Below are 20416 nucleotides of genomic sequence, written 5' to 3'. Positions count from 1 at the left end.
AGATTCTCAAGTACACTTAGTCTCAAAGTTCTACAAACAGACTTCAGTAGCACAGTGCTTCATGGTCCTCAAAGGATAACAGCCATCACACCGATTAATTATCAAAACCAGCATTACTAGATTTAAGGGCAGCTGACATGGCATCTTGTAAGTAGTGTGGTCACTTTAGTAAAGGTTTACATTATTTCTCATGTATCACATAATGAATCAGCATCCCAAATATCAATATAGATCATGAAATTGTGTATCTTACACACCCACGTTTTCATCCATGGGCAGACATAGAAATCCTTTGATTTAGGCTCTAAATAGCCAAGAGCTAATATGAACTATCAAAGTGGGTGACCCAGTGCCACAGAAACTCCCACTGCTAGCACTGTCACTTCAAAGCGTGTATCCCTCAAAAGCCTGACTCTGCTATGCTGAGAGAAGTTGCTGCACATGGTAACGCAGCAGGGAGGATATGGGTGCTGAGGGGTGAGAAGAGAGAACAAAGGGTTTGTCTCTGCCTAAGTCTTGGCAGCTGTTTAAAGCTTTTTCTCAACCCCATTGTCTTTAGCTGGAGTACATTTGTTATCTGATCTCAACAGTTGTCATTTTGGAGACTAGCCTGTTAAAAATGTGACCACAATTTTGTTTTCCTCCCTGAAACTATTTTTGCTTTAGGACATCTTTCAAACTAGCAGCTGGATTTTTGAACAAGTCCACAGGGCAAAACCAGAACAAACTCCATAAACCGAACTGCAAAAATCATCTTTATTCTTTTCTGTCCAGTTAATATGACGATTGATGACTCACATGTTCAGGCACAGATTTATCCTCAATAATGACAGACTGTGTCCTTACTTGTTATACACTAATGGAAAAGGAGACTTTTTGTTACTGTTTGCCTATACTACTTAATGGAAGCAGCATTTTTACAACTAAATAATTGGATCCAAAGATTACCCTCCCCACTAGTAAATTTTGGAACACAAATTTCATTTTCACTTGTCCTCTGTGAAGTACTCCTTCAGAAATTAAAGGCTTTTGAGACATCCTATTTTATCTGACTGAGAAGGGAAACAAGTCTACATTGGTCCTGTACTTTGAGCCAGCAGTCAGTCCATTTTGAAGCAAATCTCCCAGTCATCCTCACTTTCTGCACTTTGGTTCACAAGGCAGAATGCACAGACTTTTGGATGAAACTGAAGCCCTGAAGTGCACTCCAAGATTTTCATATAACACCACTGCTGCTAAAGGCAGTCAGGCCACAGGACCAAGCCAAATTTAGCCTGAAACAAAATTTCACTGAACCAAAACAAGCAAGTATGGCACAGACAGCAGGTCCTCAGCAGTAATTATTCCGATTTACAGATCCACTCCTGCTGGACAACATAACATACTCATGTATAGACATAACCAGAGTGTGCTAACAATGTGGATCTCTCTTTCCTCTACACCTTTCTACTCATCTCCCTCTCTATTCACTATCTGTTATAACACAGATAAAATCTTGGTCCTGACAGTTTTGGCTATTCACGAACAGCAAAGATCATGCAAGACAACCAAAAGCCAAATGGCTCATGAATGCTCTAGTACCTGCATTAGCTCAGTGGCTCTAGGATCCAAAATTACTGGTCAAAACCCATATATATATATATATATATATATATGCACAGAGATAACACAGTGTTAGGAATGTGACATTTTTACAAACTCACCCATACCTAAGAAAACATCTGGACTAAGTCTTAAGGCAATTTCAGTGTGAGGGCATGGAAAGAGGACGGGGGGGGGGGAGGAAGGGCTTAAATAATACCTGCAAATGCTGCAGAAGCCTTACAGACCCACTCACTAGTTCATGATCTCCTGATGTGAAGACACTGCAACGGGTAATACACGTCCCAAGACAGTGAAGACATTCTCATTAAATAATCTCTTACATTGGGAGAATTGTTTTTTAAACAAGCCTGACAACAAGAGGAGTAGCAAGAGCTAGCAGCTAATATTAGGCAAGCCTGTCCAGTTGGATGCATCTTCAAAAAGCAAAAGTATTCCAAGCAAGGTGTTTTTTCCAAACAGGGACAGAGATACCTTCTTCAACAGCTGCTCAACTTCCTGCATCTGCGCACTACGATCAGCGACAGGCACTTTTGCATACTCCTGCTTTTTGCTGAGCCTGCTCTTCCAATCTTCTTCACCACTCTTCTTTAGCAATGCCAACCTACAAGGAAAAGCATGCCATTAGGTAGCTTTAAACACTGTACTTCCCATTATCCTCAAAAGATAACCCTATTGTTTCACTAATGCTGCATTCAAGATAATTTGAAATTAGGTTTTCTAGCATTAACTACAGTTATTTACATTTCATACACATACACAAGGCTCACAAATGAACATCAATCCTTAACTGCACATGTTGAATGGGAATCATCTGTCAAAACACAGACATCTAGACCTGAAACAGACACTCCAGCTAATTTGTATAATCAGTGGAAATTGCCAATACAGTCAAGGGAGACCAAGGTACAACGCAGATTGTCCTAAAGTAGATGTATAAAAAGGTTAGATTAATAACTGCTTTTTTCCCCTCCATTCTGTTGCTAAGGCACAGCAAGTGACTACCTTGGCTATGGAGACTTATCCTGTAGATGTCCGAAGTTAAGAATATGTATCCTACCTTTGGTCTTCATTGTACTAATTAAAAAATAATTTAAAAATTATTTTCTTTAAAGCCCAAGAAGAAAGAGGTCTGTTCAGCAGGCACACACCAATTATGTCTCATCAGGCACATCAAAGGACAACTCTGCAGTTACTGCTTTCACTACAACTCCAGGGGCTGAGGTTACTTATCAGACTCCCTGGGATCACTTAGCCCAGGCATTGCTGTGACACAAATCAGCAGCACCAATGCACTAATAACTTGGTGCTAACTACCCTACAGTTGTGAAATTTATCAGCAAGACTCAACTTGTTTAAAGGAGGTCTTATATGTAAAGTGTGGATTACCATTCATTTCAGTAAGTGGGATCTTTTCAAAGCACTGTTTCCTAATCTTGAGCAAAATTCTGACTATAGCACAAAGGGACACTGACTGGCTTCAGTGGGGAAAACATGTAGATTCACTTTGCTAGAATTGTCCATACAAACCCTGAGGTGACTAGTTTTGGGGATAGGGAAAGTCAGTCAGGAACAGGAGGTCTATACAGGCATGATGATCTTCAGTTCACCTTCTTCAGAAATGAATATTTGTATGAGTTTTCTGCCCTTCAAAAATCACTCTTAGTAATCCATAAAATGTGTATCTGCAGCACCTGTGCAAGCAGTTGCATTGATCTACTAAATAATTTTTATTTTAGTTGAATTAAGTCTTACTACATACCTTTCTCAAATCTACAGCATTTCAGTAAGAATCATACAAAACCCTTAACCCTATTAATATTTGAACAGGTTCAGTAGTTAAACCTACTCTGACCACAAGATACGGAAATTATTTTTCAGACATGTGATTACTGTCACCCTCACAGCAAGTCTTGTCTGAAAACTCTGAGGAGAAGGAAAGGGTAGAACCAAAGAGGTCTAGCCAGAAGCCAAGTTTCAGGCAGCTGCTTCTTGCAAAAATCAAGGGGGTGCAACCATGCTACTGACCTATTTGGGGATGATCAATTGGGCCTAAGGCAGTCATTTGAGAAAAACTAAGAATGCAGAAAACAGTAAATCTACAGAATACAATGGCAGTAAGAATGTTAGTATTCAAGACAGCAGTTATTTCCTCTCTTCCTGCCCAGGCAGGCAGTGCTGGCAGGCTTCACATTGCCTGGTTGCTTCATACCTCACAGCACAGGATGAGTAGGGGTGAGAAGGACTCACAATAAGGAGCTGAGGTCATGGTCATTGTTTCCAGAAAGGACACAAGATTTCACTGCCCAGAACTAATCTTCTGGAGTGCATCCATGCATGTGTGAAACTGTGGAGGAGACCAAGATGGGACTGAATTGCCACCATGCAATGAATTATCTTCAGTAGCTATGTTCTCTCAAGTCAGTTTTGCTTAGAAATGATCTGTGATAATTGAAGCTGGAAGGCATATTGGTCAGCTTTGGTCTAAGTTGGGTTTGTTTTTAAAATTGTCTACAGCTGCTCAGCATAGCAGGCAGGGGAAAAAAGTTGGGGTTTTTTTTAAGCTAACATTACTGCAGGGTATTTGCCCTAGACCTTTGACCCAAACAGCCTGCTTGATCACGGAGAGAAAAATCTGTAACTCTGAGAATACTTCTGTGTCTTTGGAGACTTTGTTTTCTTCTCTGCCATAAGGATGGATTCATACCAGCCCTCCGATCTTCACTGGTATGTGCAATGGAACAACTCACTCCTACAAGTGAGAACACACATTTGTCTGTTTTGAGCAATGAAATCACCACTTTAAAGAAATATGTATGCTCTTTATGCCAATAAAAACTTCACTGCTGGGTAAAACCTAAAGCTATGCATTTCTTTCGGACAATGGAAGTGGCAATAAAGTCAGACTTCCCTGACTCAGCAACAATTTTATGGAGGACACCCTTTTGTATGAATAAAGATGCAAGAACTACTGAACTGGTTCCTAAAAGCAAGCCCACCAGCTCAGCAGTAGACAGCAGTTGATTCATTGGAAAGTCTTAGAAAATAAGGCAAATATTAGGTCTAACCCTTAGATTTGTTTAAGGTCTGCTGCTTACTAGTTTCATTGCATACCTCTAGTTTTCGGCTTTTATAAATAATGAATATTCATTCAGTAATCACTTTTACAGTTTAGTCATACTGCTTTTGCCTCTAAAAGTTCCTTTTCCAATCTGAAGAAAATAAGTTTTACTCTTTTCTTGAAAGAAAAAAGCTTTTAGTATGTTTGCCCATCTTTGACAGCTTGCTCTGCATCCTTCTTTCACTTGCTACTGAGATCAGTGACATCAAGATAGAATGAGCCTCACCCCAGAGGTGTCAGGGTGGCCTCAAGGCAAAAGCTTTCAGAGCTGAAGGCTAAATGCTGGGTAGTGAATACTAAAGGGGAACAGAAACAAGATCTGAACAATGGTTTTGCTTAAACAAAGAGAGTTGCATGAAAGGCCTTGGTAAAAATCCTGGCAAAAAATGTCCAAAATGGCACATCTTTCTTCTGTGGCAGGATTTTAGTATCTTTAGTATCTTTAGTAGCTGCTGGTCTTCTCCTTGAGATAGAATAAACTGGACACAGGCTTGGTTTTCATGTGTACTCCATTGGCTGCACTTGACCAGTTCTGTTTTAGATAAATCACAAATCCTGGAGGGCAATATGAAATACAGAACTACAGAAAGGAAGCTGACTGTTAAAAGAGTGCATAGCTTCAATACAGTGGGGACCAGACTGCATAAGAAAGTATTGTTCAGGAATTCATACATCAAAAAAGGTTGAAAACTAAGTTTAGGCTAGATTTTTCCTGAGAAGGCGAGAATGATGGTAAGACATTCACCAGAAATTAATCATCTGTAGCTTTTTTAAATGGTGATCATGGCATGCACCTGACTTCTACAGCAGAGCGGACAGGATGGCCTTTGGTCTCCATAAATGCACAAGGAGAGGAGAAGAAAGTATAGGTGTCTTTCCTCCTTAAAAAATCATGATTTTCATTCTTCCATATAATATAGGTAATTCTGAAAATACCAGCCACACACTCACTCTACAAGGATAATATTAGTTCAGTAAAGCAAGTCTTTGTGGAAAATCACTTTCATCCAGACCAGAATTCATGCATCCTGCCCAAATACAAATTGCATGTGTGGAAAAGTTGTTCTTCCATAAGGTGAAAGAATGTCTGACACAGCCAGAAAAATCCACTGGATGGGAAGATGAAGTTAGTGAATGTAAAAGGGAAAAATAAATCAAAGTGTAATAGTTAATCTTTAGCAGAAATGTTCTTTGATGTTTATGAATACTTGGCACTGACTACAGCCAAGCAAAAGAAACTTACTGGTTGCAGTCTTTTAATTCTGGGACAAGAAGTAGACTACTCTGGTATTTTGGAAGGCTAAAACATTTTGATAGCAGCTCAGTCATTTACAGATGTTTGTGGAATCAGGGTATACAAATTCCTGACAAGACAGCAGTTATTTTCTTTTGTCAGCTCTGGGACTGAGTAGACAGTCTTGGAGTCCTAACAAAAGTGATTCCTGATTTGTGTGACTGACAGGCTTCAGTTCCTCATCAGACCAACTCAGCTGAGGCATTAAAGTTAGGACTGAAACAGCTGCTAAAACTTGGATCTTCCCTTCCCTCCTACCTCTTTCTCCCCACCAGGATCAGGGATGGTAGATCATTTATCGCCTATAAACCAGAAGTTACTGGTCTTAAACCTTATCTGCCAAGACAATTTACATTTACAGGAGGGGGATGGGGAAGGGATGAAAGTTGCTTTAAACAAAACAACAGGAAACTGAAAAAGGTAAGTACATCCTTCAGAAGGGCACTAAGACTGCACAGCTACTGCAGCTGCCCCTGCACCACCTTGTGTAAGGGGGATGACAGGGAGTGGGAATGCTCTATTGATAAGAATAACTCACGTGCCTCCTAGAAACACACGCATTTAAGAAGCAAACTTTGGAATCATGTTTAAAAGAAAAAAAAAGGTTCAGAATGCCTAATATCACACTCCCCTCAGAAAGTGAGGGAATACTTTTACACAGTGAAAGTTTAATCAGGCAGCTATTTTCATTTATTGATTTTGCTTTCACTGCAGAAAAACTGAAGTAAAAATAGGCCAAATAATCGTAATTCTACTCACTGGACTGCTACCAGTTTGGGACTGAGTTTATACTCCTAAGGTTGTAACTAAATTAGAAAAACTTTTACAAGTACTACAGCAGCTATTGGCACTTCAACCCTGAACTCATACTCTCTGCACAAGTGCAGGACTTAATGTTTTGTTTCAGATCAGAATGATCTTGGGTTGGAAAAAGTATTTCTAGTACTCCAATAAACCTGTCCAACTTACTGTCCTTTTAAAATCCCTACAGTAAGTTCTGAGAAGTGGCAACCATGAAGTAGGGGGGGCAAGATCGTCCCTATTTGTGACTTCCTCTACTCAGCTTATTTAAGGAACTCCTGTAGACCAACAAAAAATGGTTACTAAAATAAACCAGAATCCCATTATACCTGTTGTAACTGAAAGCAGAATCTGGAGAAGTATATTGAGTATATGAGTATAAAGGTAATTAGAACATGTATTTTTTACAACTTTAATTTTCTGAAATACTCATTGATTATTCAGGTGGCTCTTTCAAAATCAGGTTATTATGTTCTCTTGAATGGTAATTCTCATTCACCATCATCTGCTTTATAAGCATGTCAGGCAGATTAGCTGCATGTTTCTACTGTTAGTAACAATAAAGCCTAATAATCACTACTTAGCTTTTTCAGAAACAGTTTTAAAGCTTCTTTTTATACCATCATCAATATAATAACTGTATTTATAGGGATCACTAAAAAAAAAGAAGGAGAAATTTAAGTACCTTTCCTTAATTGACATAGTTTTGCTGGAATTATCAAGGACATCCTCAGCTGTTTGTGCTTTGCTCTCTCCCATGGAAAACATCTCACAGGAATTCTTATAAAATTTGCCTTCCAATTGTTCAGAGAGCTCCTGCAGTCTACAGGATGCTGCAGCTGCAGTTTGTGAAACTGTCCTCATGGCTGATGTGCTGGTGAGTTCAGAAGAAGGCTCAGCATGGTCTGCCATTCAAAAGAGAAGTGCTGAATTAGTTCTGTTCTCAAAGACACTTTACATTGCTAACACTGAAGAAGCAAATCTGTGTTTTAAACATTCACATCATATACTATTCTAACAGGGAAAAACTTCAGGCTGAGCTAGAGTACAAAGATTAGTTGTGCAGTATTACTTGCTGCTGGGACTAGCCATTTGACTGATGGTCACATGAAGCCACAGAATATCATGTTCAATACACAATTCTGAACTTCACATGGATGAGGCACAAACTGCTGCTCCCATCATCACAGCAACAGGAAAACGGACAGATGAAAGTGACAGGGAACAAAGAGCAGGGGAAGAGAAGCAGACAAAATTTAAACAAGAAATTTACTATTTGGTAAAGCAGTTTAATGCTTGAATAGCATCCTAGGAAGACATTTAATAGCTTAATAGAGGTATTATTTTCTAGGGGTGTGTTGGGGGCTTTTGGGTTTGTTTTTTCAAGCAGCAATTAAACCACAGGAAAAACTGCCTTGATGAAAGATAAATGCACCATTACAGATATCCTTAAAGAAATATAAGCGATCTTCATTTTTATTTTTGAAATTTTATAAACACAACACCCCTCTGATACATGACTGCTCCTATTACATCCCAGTCTCCATGTCCTCTGCAGTCATCAAAGCCCAATTAGATAGAATGAATACTGCTTTAGAGGAATACAGGCAGAACTGTACCTTCCTCTCTATGCCTGTGTGAAGACCATTAAATTCAGAATAAATTAACTTCACAGGATGAACACAAAAATGCTTTTATTGCTACAGGGTACTGTGATCCTGTTACCCATCAAAATAAAACAGAAAAGTAATACAACATCTGTCTTGGGGGGGCTTCTAATTCAATAGAATAGAAGGACTTTTGCAATGACCAAATTCACTGTTTATTTCCAAAGTACTTTAAATAAAGATGGGCAAGTTTATTTATTAAGTTTAAATTATGCTGTGCATATAAAAATGTAATTGCTCTGAGAATTTATTGGTTTTTATTTCATCACCACATTAAGGAGAAAATAATATTAGTTTTGCAAAATTAATTATCTGAAAATTATCCACTACTAGTTATGTATGCACATACGTAGGTAATTCAGAACTATGTATGCACAACAAGGCAAAAGTTAAGGGCAGATAACTGACCCAGAGCAGCAAGTTTAGTTTGTTCAGAATTTTGGAGAGCAGGGGCAAGGGCAAAAAAAGGAGAGAATAAATCTTAGCTTCAGCATATAATACCACTTCTTTCAAAGGAAATAAATCTGAATAAAACTGAGCCATCTTTAAAGACTGAAAAAATTGAAAGAATAAAAAATACAATATATTTGTAAAACTTAATACTTCCCAGATATTTCTCTACTTCTAAGCAGTGTTAGAAAAAGAAAACATAACCATCCTTGATAAAGCTTGAAGCACCATTTGCTGAATGAGACCACACTAACAGCAAGTAATTACCACACCTCTTTGCCAAGTCTTGCTTTTCATAACACTTTTCGAATCCATCTTTTCTTCAAAGGACTGGCCTTTTTTGACTTCCCATTTACCTTGCATGCCAGTATCAATTTCCTTCTGTTCAAGAGGCTGAAAAAGTGCTTGTGAACTAAACAGCTCCAAGCTGCCCTTCCTCAGGAAGCTGTATGCTGTCTCTTTATGGTGGCCTCCTGTTTTTTCAGGAACAGGATGTGTGGTTTCTTCCTCAAAGGAGCTGTACTTTTTAATTTCATTAGCTTCATGCGCTAGAAACCTCTTTCTTTCTTCTTCATGTTTCTTTGATGCTCTTCTGCTTTCTAGTCCTTCCACTGAGGGATGCCACTGTTCTGACTTCTGAGCGCGTTTTCCTGATGAGTCCAAGTTTTCTGCTGCAGGGTGGAACCTCGTGGCAGCACTCACACTTCCATCAGTCCCTGGCTTCCCGGGCAGGTCCCCGTACAGCGGAGCAAGGGCAGAGGCCATCGCTGAAATCGATGTTGCAACTGCAGTTGACAGGGGAGCGATCTTTCCACTTTCATTTTGTACCTACGAAGAAAAAAATGAAAAAACAAACCCAAAAAACCCAAATAGGACTTACAAGCTCTGAAATTACCAATTCCAAAAACCAGTCAAATCCCATCAGTCCTTCAAAGGTATGTTTTCATGTAAATATTGTACTCTATCACTATAGACAGAAACAGATAAGGAAAACAACAATGCCCCTGTAATTTGTCTGCAGATGGGTTATTCCACCAAAGGTAAAAACAACTGCACGTGAACAGCAACATCTTTAGTAACAAGGGGTGTGTGGGGAACATGCAACACGCTGTGTCAGGGCTCAGGACCTGCAGCGTTGGGGGAAGGCATTAGTTCAGCTTCCAGAAGCTGGATGACATGCGATGTGCCCACCAGGCTCATCAACTCTGCATCTCAGCAGGACACATCAGCTTTGGCACAGCTCTGCAGCTCCCAGCCCTGGTGCCCGCTCAGCGCCAGGGAGAGACTGTTCCGTGCTGTCCTAACCCAGGGCAGACATTCCTGATGCTCCTGCCACACAAATCACCTTCACGCAGGACTTTTTCAAATATAAACATTGCCTGTCATGAGCAAAGTATTTGAGCCTAAGAAGCATATTAAAAATATTTCCAAATTTGTTTTGCCAGTCCCCACGGTGGAACAATTATCTTTTCTACTCTTCTAAAATAATAATTTTGTAAAATTTTCCTAGATACAGTTAAGATGCTTTTTTTTTTTCTGAAATGCAGAGCTTTCCTTCTCCAAAGGAGACAAAGGCTATGAAAGAGAGTGACAAATATGCCTCATACACATCTGGAGAGGGTTTTTTTTTGATGTTTTCTTAAACTGCAGAGCTAGTGAACAGTGTGCAAAAGAATGGACAAGATCACACCAGTAGGAGGAAATCAGCTCAGAACTTAAAATGCGCATGCAGGTTCCATAAAACTTTGACAACACAGTCATTCATTAAACAAACTGGAAAGCAGAGCAAAGACTATGTTAGCCCAAAGATTCTAAAGCAAGATTAAGAAAATAGTTACCAGTTTATTTTTTTTCCATTGCATCTATCAGAATTAGAAATTTAGAGGAGATTAGAAAAGTGAATTCCGTTTTAATGACAAGATATTTACATTTTCAAATGTGCATTTTGGGAATATAACCTCTAGTTATCTATTTTGATAGCTCTCTTTTGGTTCTTCCCAGAAAAACCATACCTGCATCTCAAAAGCCCCCAATACTCCAAATGAACAGTTCACTACAGAAAGTCTTTTTGAAGATACACTCCCATTGAGCTTGTTTCAGAGTCAACTCTGATTTCATTTGCTAGGTTCAGAAAGAGATGACACAACATGCTTCCTCTGATTTTCCTTGCTTGAAAAGCGTGTTTGCTCTCGAAGTCTCACAAAGTAATGCGATTGTCACTTCTTCCCCATCTGCTTCAGCCCTTTTCTGTTCATAACCTTCCCGGCCCCCAAACAAGTTAGTGACACAATCATTAAAGAGGCCAGGCTGTGACAGTGATTGGCACATGGAAAGTGAATGGAAAAAGGACTATGTAAGGTCTGGAAATCTTGCTTAAATAAATCTGTCAAGCATTTATTATTACTTCGTGTGTAAGTGAAGTAGGCATAAAGTACAATTATAATCTGTAGAGCTTTGCACCAATATGTTTAGAGAAACCCTGCTTTCTCACTGTTCTGTTACTATAAAATACGTAAAATGTATAATCATGAAAGAAATACATAGAAAGAAAAGGGTAGGAACTTTCTAACACTCAAATTTATCCAAACCCCTAGAAATATGACATGCATAGGAGTTGTGCTTCACTGTTAAAGTGATTTCTTTTAAAGCTGTAATGCGAAGGGACTGCTGCTTCTGCTATTGTGAACAGCTCTAAAAGACCACTTTGGGGCCACCTCATGCTCAGGCTTCACTAAAAAGGCATTCCTTTGCAGTTCCAATTAGATGAAGTATTCCAGAACAGGAAGCCAAATTTCACTGCACACATTAAATAATTTCTCTTTGACTTCCTGAATTTCAAAAGTATTTCTGCTTTTAGGGAAAAAAAATACAGATAAAAATCAATGCCTCCTCCCAGAGGAAAATGACAGAATATGTCCTAGCTAATAACAGAAATATATTGTGCTTTCAGGAAAGAGCCTGAAAATTGCACATGACAAAGCTTCAAAATTTGCTGAAAATACACCTAAAGCAAAATGATGCATGTCAGTTTTTACCTCTTTGATCAGGAATTTACTTTTAGAAGACCTGTAATACTCTAGTGGAAATGACAGACACTGTGAAAGGTACAACTTGCACCAGGCAGGAAGTCGATATACTCATGAATTACTTAAAAAAAGAAGAAAACCGTACCAAAAAATTTGAACGCTTTAGGGAATGTTGTTCCTCAATGTCAGAAGGCTGCTTCCTCACAAACTTTCTCCTCTGTGTGTAGCTCAGAGCAAAGGAAAGGCCAGACTTTTTGGTATCTTACACTGAAGCTGTTTTCTCCAATAAAAAGAAATGCAGAACAGTTATGATGGCACTTACCTGCTCAACCTCTCCAAGAGTGACTGGCTGGGTCTGGTAACGAGCATTCATTCTCCTGTGCCTCATATCTCCCCGATTCCTTGTGGAGATGGCCCTGGACACTGGCTGAGACAGTTTGTTAAACAAAGCCATCTTTTCTGCCAAGCTTAAGGTGGAAGAATCTGGTTCCTCAGACTGATCTTGCCCCATCGCCTCTTTGGCTGCTCTTATCTCCTCTTTAGCTAAAATTTTTTGGTGTGCTGATGCCTGCAAGCTGAAGAAGCAGAACTGGAAATTAGTTTTGAAGAAGCCATTGTGCAGCTTTAAAATCTCAACCTGATAGAAGCAGAAGATCTGCACGTGAAGCACAATAGCCAATGTAATATAGCAGCCTGAGTGGGTATGCAGTGGTTCAACATTGGCATGATGACTTCTAATTTGACAGCTGAAGATTTAAAAAAAAGTTACATTTTCATTCATGAATTCATTTGATTAGGACACAATGTTTTTTTAAAAGGGAATTCAAGATTGAAGAGAGATTTTACAGACAATCTCTTTATACAGAGTACAGAGCTACGGAGAGACATTTAGGATGCCTGCTGTAGAACATACACAGGTCCTACAGTACAATTTATATAAAGCTCAATTTTTTTGAAAGCAATTTGTGGACCACATATGATAAAGACATTTAAAAGACAGACTTAAACTCCAAGTTAGTGCTGCTTTTAAGTTAGAATAAATTGCAATGCCTCTTATAATCTGAAGTGGAACAGAATTCAGACTGTCTTTTGTTTTGAATTATCTGGGATAAATCAACAACAAAAAATAGTTTTGAAACACAGTCCATTGATTTTGAAGATTGTTTGACCAATGCTGAAGGCAGACATATTAATTCATAAAAGCTGTAACTGCATTTGTCTCTACAATAATGTATTTTATTCACCTTTACAATAAAAGATTTTATTGTTCAACTTCTTCCACATTTACGGAATTAGTAGTATTCTCTAATTATTCTTTTTTCTGTCATGGTCTCCGCTAAAATTCTTTCATTCAGAACGAGCAAACAGTATTCTGTAACTTTCCTATAGGTGGTGCAATTTCTTATATTTCCTTTAATTTTGCAAGCTAAAAAAATATATATGTAGAGACAGACAAAGGACATGTACTCCTTGTGAAATCAAGCACTCAGCTGCGCTATTTTCATCTTAGGATGATACTACCAGACAAAAAAAATTACAAGAGCAAAGAGGGTTCTGCTAGGTTTGCTCACATGCAAATTAATTTCTTTCACAAGAAGAATATGCTTCTACAATAGGTAAGTGTGGTTAGAAGGGTCCTGACAAAAAAAAAAGCTGCATTGCTTTATCATGCAAACATAAATGAAGTTGACGAATGTTTTAAATATTCTTGAAACAAGTATTGACTTGACACATTGAAAAGGCATTCAAGGCTTTAAAGATGCATCTGCTATTGAGGAATCTTGTGCTCCATGTAACATGCATGTTTACCCCCCCAGTACCTGGTAGGTTGTACAGTGCTCTTAACTACAGTGGGACTAGGTACTCTTGTCACTACTGTGTGGGTATTCACAGAACGTGAAGCAGGGGTAGTTTCACTTTAAAGAATTGCCAAGGAGGGAAAATTCACAGGGAGAGAGAAGAAAAAAGCATTAAGAAAAGCAATACATTAAGTGTTAACTACAGAAAAGACCAAACCAAACCAAAACAGAAAAAAAAACCAAACAGCAATGATTTTCAATTAACTGAGTTATCTGCTGTAACATTTGCAAAATAATTCCAAATACTTTGAAAGAACTAAAATCCTAGAGGACCAAACAGGCTGTCTCTTGAAGTTATTCATAACCCATAAAGTAAGCTACCTTTCAGCTGACCATTAGGTGAACATTCATTCACCTTTGTTTAATTTCCCCCCAAAATTATTTTCCCTTTTTCAGGAAAATGTCATGATATATGAGCAGAGTGCAAGAAAAGCATTTCCAAAAAGCACCTTTGAGATTTCAGAGCATAAAAGGTTTTCCCCAATACATACACACTCCATAAGAAATCGTGCAGATTTCCCTCAGCACAAACTATCCTTTTCATTTGAGTTATGAAACAATGCTATGATTAATCTCATTTACCTAATCCACAGGTTCCTAAACTTCCTGCCAAATTACAGTTCATACAAGTTAGGCTTTACTAGTCCCTCTACATTTAAAAATTAATTCCAATATAGCTTTCCCTGTGGCTCTCAAGGCCTTTAGCAATAAATGTTTTCCTTGCTACAAAGTTATAAGCACCACAGATATGGAGCTTATTCCCAGATTTGAAAGCAGCAGCTGGAGTTAGAGCCAACACATGCACAAGACTTACGTCGCTGCGATGACCACCTCCTCACTGGTAATGGGCTGTGTGTGAGACCTGTCCTGCAAACGCCGCAGCCTTCTCTCCACTGCCGAACTTCTTGAAGGTGGTTTGGGAATATTTTTCATTTCCAATGATTTTTCCATTTCCTAAGAGGACATATGTCATAATTAAAACTATGGAAGAAAAGTTCTGAAGCAATACTTTCTTCTTAGCTTTCCTGAATGTAGAGCAGTGAAGTTCCCAAATGCCCACCTCTGAATTAGAAGCAGATGCAATTTCACAGTATGCACCACAGAGTTAAAACTAACTACACACTTCTCTCTAAATGACATTCTTAAAGAAGGCTTTAGAGCAACAGGTCTACTGTGTAGGTAGGGAATGAAGCAAAAAACAAAATTTATGTAGCTTGGACTTGGTTAACTGCATTATAGTTCATTCTAATGCAATTTGGGTTCCTTCAGCATCTTGTATATGAAATGTTTAATTCAGCTTTCTATTTAGAAAATGTAATACTCACTCTAAAAAGCAGTCTCTTTGCAGCTACGCTTAGTTTGGCTCGATCATCCAATTTTTCTTCATCTACACGAAGGGTGAAAAAAAGGAGGCTGAACATAATGAATCAAGCTCATATTAAGAGTAATGTTTTTTTTAAAATGAATGATTACAAATCAGCAAATAAGCTGGCTGTTCCTCACATTTAACAAAAAACTTACTGTGAACCCAGTTGTGTAAACTTGACTTGTTTTTACATGTATTGCATCAAATGAAAATTCTTGACATGATTTGCAAACAAAAGACTTGTCTTCAGGACAGTTCAAGTCCTTTCAAGCTATCAAAACAACCTTTTATGAATAATCAAACTTATTGCATCAGTCTATGAAAACACATGAACTAAGAAAATAAAGACTGTCTTAAGGGTCAATGAACAGTATTTAACATCTATTTTCTACTAGCTGACCATTCTGATTACCACCTTTTGTCCCCATTTCTCAGAGGCTAAATTGGTATCCTCAGGAGCTGAAATCAGCATCCTCCAGATCCAAGAGCCAGCATCCCAGAGCTGCAAGGAATATCAGCTTTCAAATAGCATAAGGCATTAAATCTAAATATAGCTACTCATGAGATTACCTACTTAATTTGTGCCAGGCTTGCCAAGGGTGACATGAGGGAAAGAGAAGCAAGATGGCAGACTGAATCCTGTAATTTAATAACCTGAATTTTGCAACTTCCTTAGCCAAAAACAAGTTAGCAACATCAGTTTCACATTATACTAAAGGCTTTTTTTAAATTATAAGTCCTGGACCAGTGATTAAAACTGATCAATGATTAATTTTTTTCCCAACAACTAGCTTATTTATTGTCTAAATAAGGAAAAAACCCAACCCCAACTATATTGAAAAGTTTCAAGCCATTCTCCGCTTGACTCCCATTTGAAGTTTGGTATCCACAGACAGACTTTTGGACTTAAATGAGTTTGAAATCAAGTCTGTAGTAGATGTGGCCCAAGGAAAAGGGGTACTTCAACTGTATCATAGGTAAAGATACTTTCAAGTGGATTTTGTTTGCATCACCAAACAGTTTTTCAGTTGAAACAAAATAAAACATATTAGATCCCATTTCTTCCTTAGAAAACAGTAACATACCGTCAGCAGTTGGTATTTCTGCACACAAAATTGACCTAGTGAAAAATTATCAAACAGAAAAAAGTTAGCTGGAAAGAAGACATCAAAAATGAAATTCAAATTCAATCTGAAGTAGCAGGACCTCAAAGTCTTAAGAGTGGGAGAATTTATCTGTTTTTCAGGTTTCAGCAGTGTCCACTTAGGAACATCCTTTAATAAAGCATAAAGGCAAGCAATTGCAGCCAAACTTAAATACAGTAAAGGAAAATTCTTTCTAGTTCATCTTGCAGAAAATAAAAGTTTAAGATTTGCTACCAGCTCTTTTAACATAAAATAGGTAGCTTTGGTGGTTTACAAGGAGAGTAAATGATAAAGCAAATTAGATGGAAAGGAGACCCTTTATATAAAACCAAAAGCATTTAACATTAGAACCAGACAGCTACAGTACTTTAGCATGATTCATTGTTCACTATTTCAAATGGGAGGAATTTGCAACAGATTTGTTTTGTTGGGGGGTGTTTGGGGTTTCATTTTATAAGAAACTATAATAAATACTTGATTGTTTTTAAAGAGAAACAATAACCTTGCAAAATGTTTATGCTAATACATGAACAAATCTTTTCACAAGCTTGTTAATAATCTACCTGCACCAGAATGCTACACAGAGCTACATACATGCCTACCTATCTGTCTCCTTTCGTTCTGCTGATGTTATAGGTTGAGTTTTAAATCTCTCAGAAGTCTTTCTATTTTCACCAGGAGTAAAATAGCGCCTCGCCTTTCGTGGCCCTCTTTCACGGTCCCCATTGGCAGACACAGTACTACCTGCTGTTGACATCTCAAACCGAGATTCACTTTCAAATCGCACGATAGAGAGCACATAGGAAAGAAAATAGGAGAGAGAAGTAAAGCATAGATGTAAGCATCTCAACAACTCCCCAGAGATCACTCTGCATGCTCCTCCGGTACCATGCGCAGACGAACACATTCCAGCTACCCCACATCACAACCTGCACTAGCAAGCAGAAGCACAAAAGCGGGATTCAAACCATCTCAGCCTCCAGTACACACTGGTGAGAGCTAAGCTGTGTGCTTTAAGTGCCGAACAACAACTGCTGTTGAGTGGGTGTAATTTTGCCAAGGACGTGCAAGTTTCACACGAAAATACGAGTGAAATGTCACCTACAGTTCTGTTTTCTTGTTGGCATTAGCAGTCTCCAGAAAGACATTACGGAGCTGGGCAACAGAGACTTTTGTGTCAACCATGCCAATCTCACCGTTTGGTGGATTTGCTTCCATGCTCTCCTTACTTTTAAAAGCTTCTAGCTTAGAAGTCACAGTATAGTCAGACATGGAGCGAGTCAGGACCTTATGCTTTGTTGTTGACACTTTCCAAACAGGAGCCTTTGCCTTGTCAGGCTGCAATACAGATCCGCTCTGTATGTACATAACAGCTTCACTCCTTTCTATGTTCTCAGGGGTCTTAAACTGCTGCTCGGGGGCCTGCCTCTTATTGCATTCCAGCTCCCTCTGAACTTCTGAGTTAACTTTTGGCTTGCTTGCAAAGGAGGAGCTCCCCACGGAGGTCTCCAATTCTCCTCCTCCAAAGAGGCCTTCATGGTTCTTCCCTTGCTTGCGAATCTCAGATGGCAGAATTGGTCTTCTGCCTTTGGAAGCCTGTTCACCCTCCAAGGAATCTTCTTCACCAGGTTTTGCTCCATAACCAGGTGCTTCTTTCTGTTCACTCTCTGATGCAGAGGCTGCTGAGGATTTTGTTACGAGGCTTACACTGTCTGGTGGGAGGAGGCTGCCAGCAGAGGCGTTTGCTGGTTCTTCTGCTGCTATCAGCTGAGCTGTGTGAGCAATGCCAGCAGGCTGAATATAGCCATGGATTGGTTGGCGGACGGAACTGACAGGCTGATTTATGACCCTATCAAAGGCAGACGTTTCTGTCTGAAGAGGTATGTAGTGGGCTGGCACTGGATGGGATTTTCTCTGAGATACTGTGTCTGTGGCAAGTTCAGGGCTTCCACGAGCACTTTCCTCTTTCACCAATTTCTCTCTAACTTTTACTCTTTAAGAAAGAAAAAGGATTAAAGCTGTGAACAGCAATACCCAATCTGGAAAGGAACACAGACACCTACTGTGGGTACAGAAAGCAACACTGTAGTAAAATAAAAAACAATACATCAAAGAAAGCAATCTTATGATGCAACCCCTTCCTCCCCCTGAGTCTTAGCAGTAACACTGCTCAAAAACAGTCAAGTGATTCACAGGCCTTGGACATGCATGACTCCTGAGAAGGTAACTGTGCAAGCTCTGAGAACATACAGCATGTTCTCCTGAGATTGCAACTGCATTTGCCAAACAGCACATACCCATAATCTCAAACAAACAAGATGATCAAAACTGCTTTTTATATTATCAGAGTGTTGGGTTCAGCCTGAAATTGCAAATTCTACTGGCAGCTGTGTATGCAGTCAGATATTTGAAGATGTCTAAACACTGGGAAGCTTACGTCATACCAAGATGTTGTTGCATTGGAGAAAGGAATGAAAAAACATGTTATCTCCATCTAGCCTGTCAGATGTTTTGCCAGAGACTGGTTTACTTGTGTTTTTGTGTATCATTTAAGACATCTGAAATGTCACATGTAGTGTAACCTGTTTCAGTAAGTGAGAAAAAATGTTGAAAGGGCAAATGCTAAAACTGAAAGCAAAACTTTGGCATGGCTGTTGCTCTTCAGAGACCTTGCAGGGAAAAAGGCATTTAAAAACCAAAACAGGTGTTCTGTTTTAAAATGTTTCGTTACATTCTAACATGCAAAACTTGCAGGACTGTTCCCAAAAGTTACCTTACTTCAGTGTGTTTTCTAGAAACACCTCTGGACACGTGCAACATCCATGCAAAAAAAGGTTCGTATTTAACCTCTCTAAACTGAATACACGGCAGCACAGTGGGAGGCAAGCACGTGCAGCCAGGGGCAGCCTTTGCTCTGGGGCTATCACTGCAGGTAAAGCACTTTCAAAGCCTCGCCGAGGCTCAGACAGCTTACAGGGCAAGCGTCTGGAGATAATGCACACAGTATTAAAAATGAAAGCCCTGTACTTCCTCCCCTCCCAAATGGGTATAAAAAAATTATTTTAATTCTGAGAAAAGAGAGAGACTCAAGCTAGGAGACTAGCTCTCTGTTTGAAAGTAAGCAATCAGCTCAAAGTATGTGCAATTCCAGGCTTGCTACCAACAGATGTTTTGGAGTTTACATAATTAAGAAAAAAAAAAACAAACCTAAGATTTAGGGAAAAAAGGGCAAATTATCTGAGAGAAAAATTCAGAATATCGGAAGTTATTTGAAACACCAATCTTTCTAATATTTCAGTGCTTCTTGAAGATTTAGGCACTTATCAGGGAAACTTCTCAAAGTTGCTTAAGCACATTAAGTATGTTAAGTCTGAAGAAGCATTTGAACTACATGTACCAAGCACTCTCCAGAACATCCACACTGATGTTAGTACTGGGTTATAAGAATTACTTTAATCAGGAACATGAAAAAAAGTCTTCTTGAAAAGCTTTTCATGGTGGGTTCACTGTACGTGTTACCAAACCAGGAGAAAGCAGCTGCCTGTCGCTCTGATCAAGATTTTGTTTTACTTTTCCATGTAATTATTTTTTTACTTCTTTTGTACCATCTCTGTTGGAATTCAAGGAGTTAATTGTAGGGAATGCTAAGATGGAATGGTGTACAGCCTAAAAATATGCTGGTTTGCAGAGAACAAAATGAGATAAAGTAAGAAGTTATGAAATCTTGTGGAAGCCAGAATGATAGTAGCTGTGGAAGAAGCTTGGGGCCTTTGTACTTCTTCATCAAAACACCAATTGGTTGTTGGTTAGAATAAAAGCAGACGCTTCAGAAAAGTTTCAACAGCTGTTTATCCACAAAAAACCCCCACTTTCTTACTTGCTGCTGTTAAAGGAAAATTAAGGGCAAGTGTTAAATGAAGAGAGTAAAGGGAAAGAAATGGGAGGTTTGTAGTCTGATTGTTAGCCACACAGCTATGTTTTATGATACCTGGAGGGCCAGCTGATAAGTGAAGGTGTGTCCCCTTCCGAATCTTTCTGAAGAAACCATTCAGGTTTTGCTTTCCCTGCACTACTACAGAAAACAG

At 38.9% G+C, this 20416-nt stretch overlaps 1 protein-coding gene across 18 annotated transcripts in view; it reads right to left on the bottom strand.

Moving 5' to 3' along the window:
- Positions 1-20416, bottom strand: part of SVIL (supervillin) — a 129703-nt gene that overhangs the window by 27951 nt on the left and 81336 nt on the right. For 6 of the 18 annotated variants that reach the window (XM_042042977.1, XM_042042968.1, XM_042042972.1 and 3 more), the window contains 12 exons: positions 20320-20403; positions 17437-18324; positions 16934-17104; positions 16272-16306; positions 15146-15207; positions 14635-14774; positions 13782-13877; positions 12284-12536; positions 10774-10797; positions 9292-9763; positions 7504-7723; positions 2077-2206 (listed from right to left, as the gene is read on the bottom strand). In XM_042042977.1, the coding sequence (XP_041898911.1) occupies positions 2077-2206; positions 7504-7723; positions 9292-9763; positions 10774-10797; positions 12284-12536; positions 13782-13877; positions 14635-14774; positions 15146-15207; positions 16272-16306; positions 16934-17104; positions 17437-18324; positions 20320-20403 (2575 nt within the window). Of the gene's footprint in view, positions 1-2076; positions 2207-7503; positions 7724-9207; positions 9764-10773; positions 10798-12283; positions 12537-13781; positions 13878-14634; positions 14775-15145; positions 15208-16271; positions 16307-16933; positions 17105-17436; positions 18325-20319; positions 20404-20416 lie in introns of all 18 variants that reach the window. The other 12 variants (XM_042042981.1, XM_042042984.1, XM_042042967.1 and 9 more) reach the window with 11 other exon arrangements.

The sequence above is a fragment of the Corvus kubaryi genome, unplaced genomic scaffold (genome assembly GCF_017639235.1).
Source record: "Corvus kubaryi isolate FWS band 111438036 unplaced genomic scaffold, C.kubaryi_AGA036_p1.0 37398, whole genome shotgun sequence".
NCBI lineage: Eukaryota > Metazoa > Chordata > Aves > Passeriformes > Corvidae > Corvus > Corvus kubaryi.
Note: the sequence above shows the minus strand (reverse complement) of the source record. Positions and strands in the feature narration are given on the sequence as shown.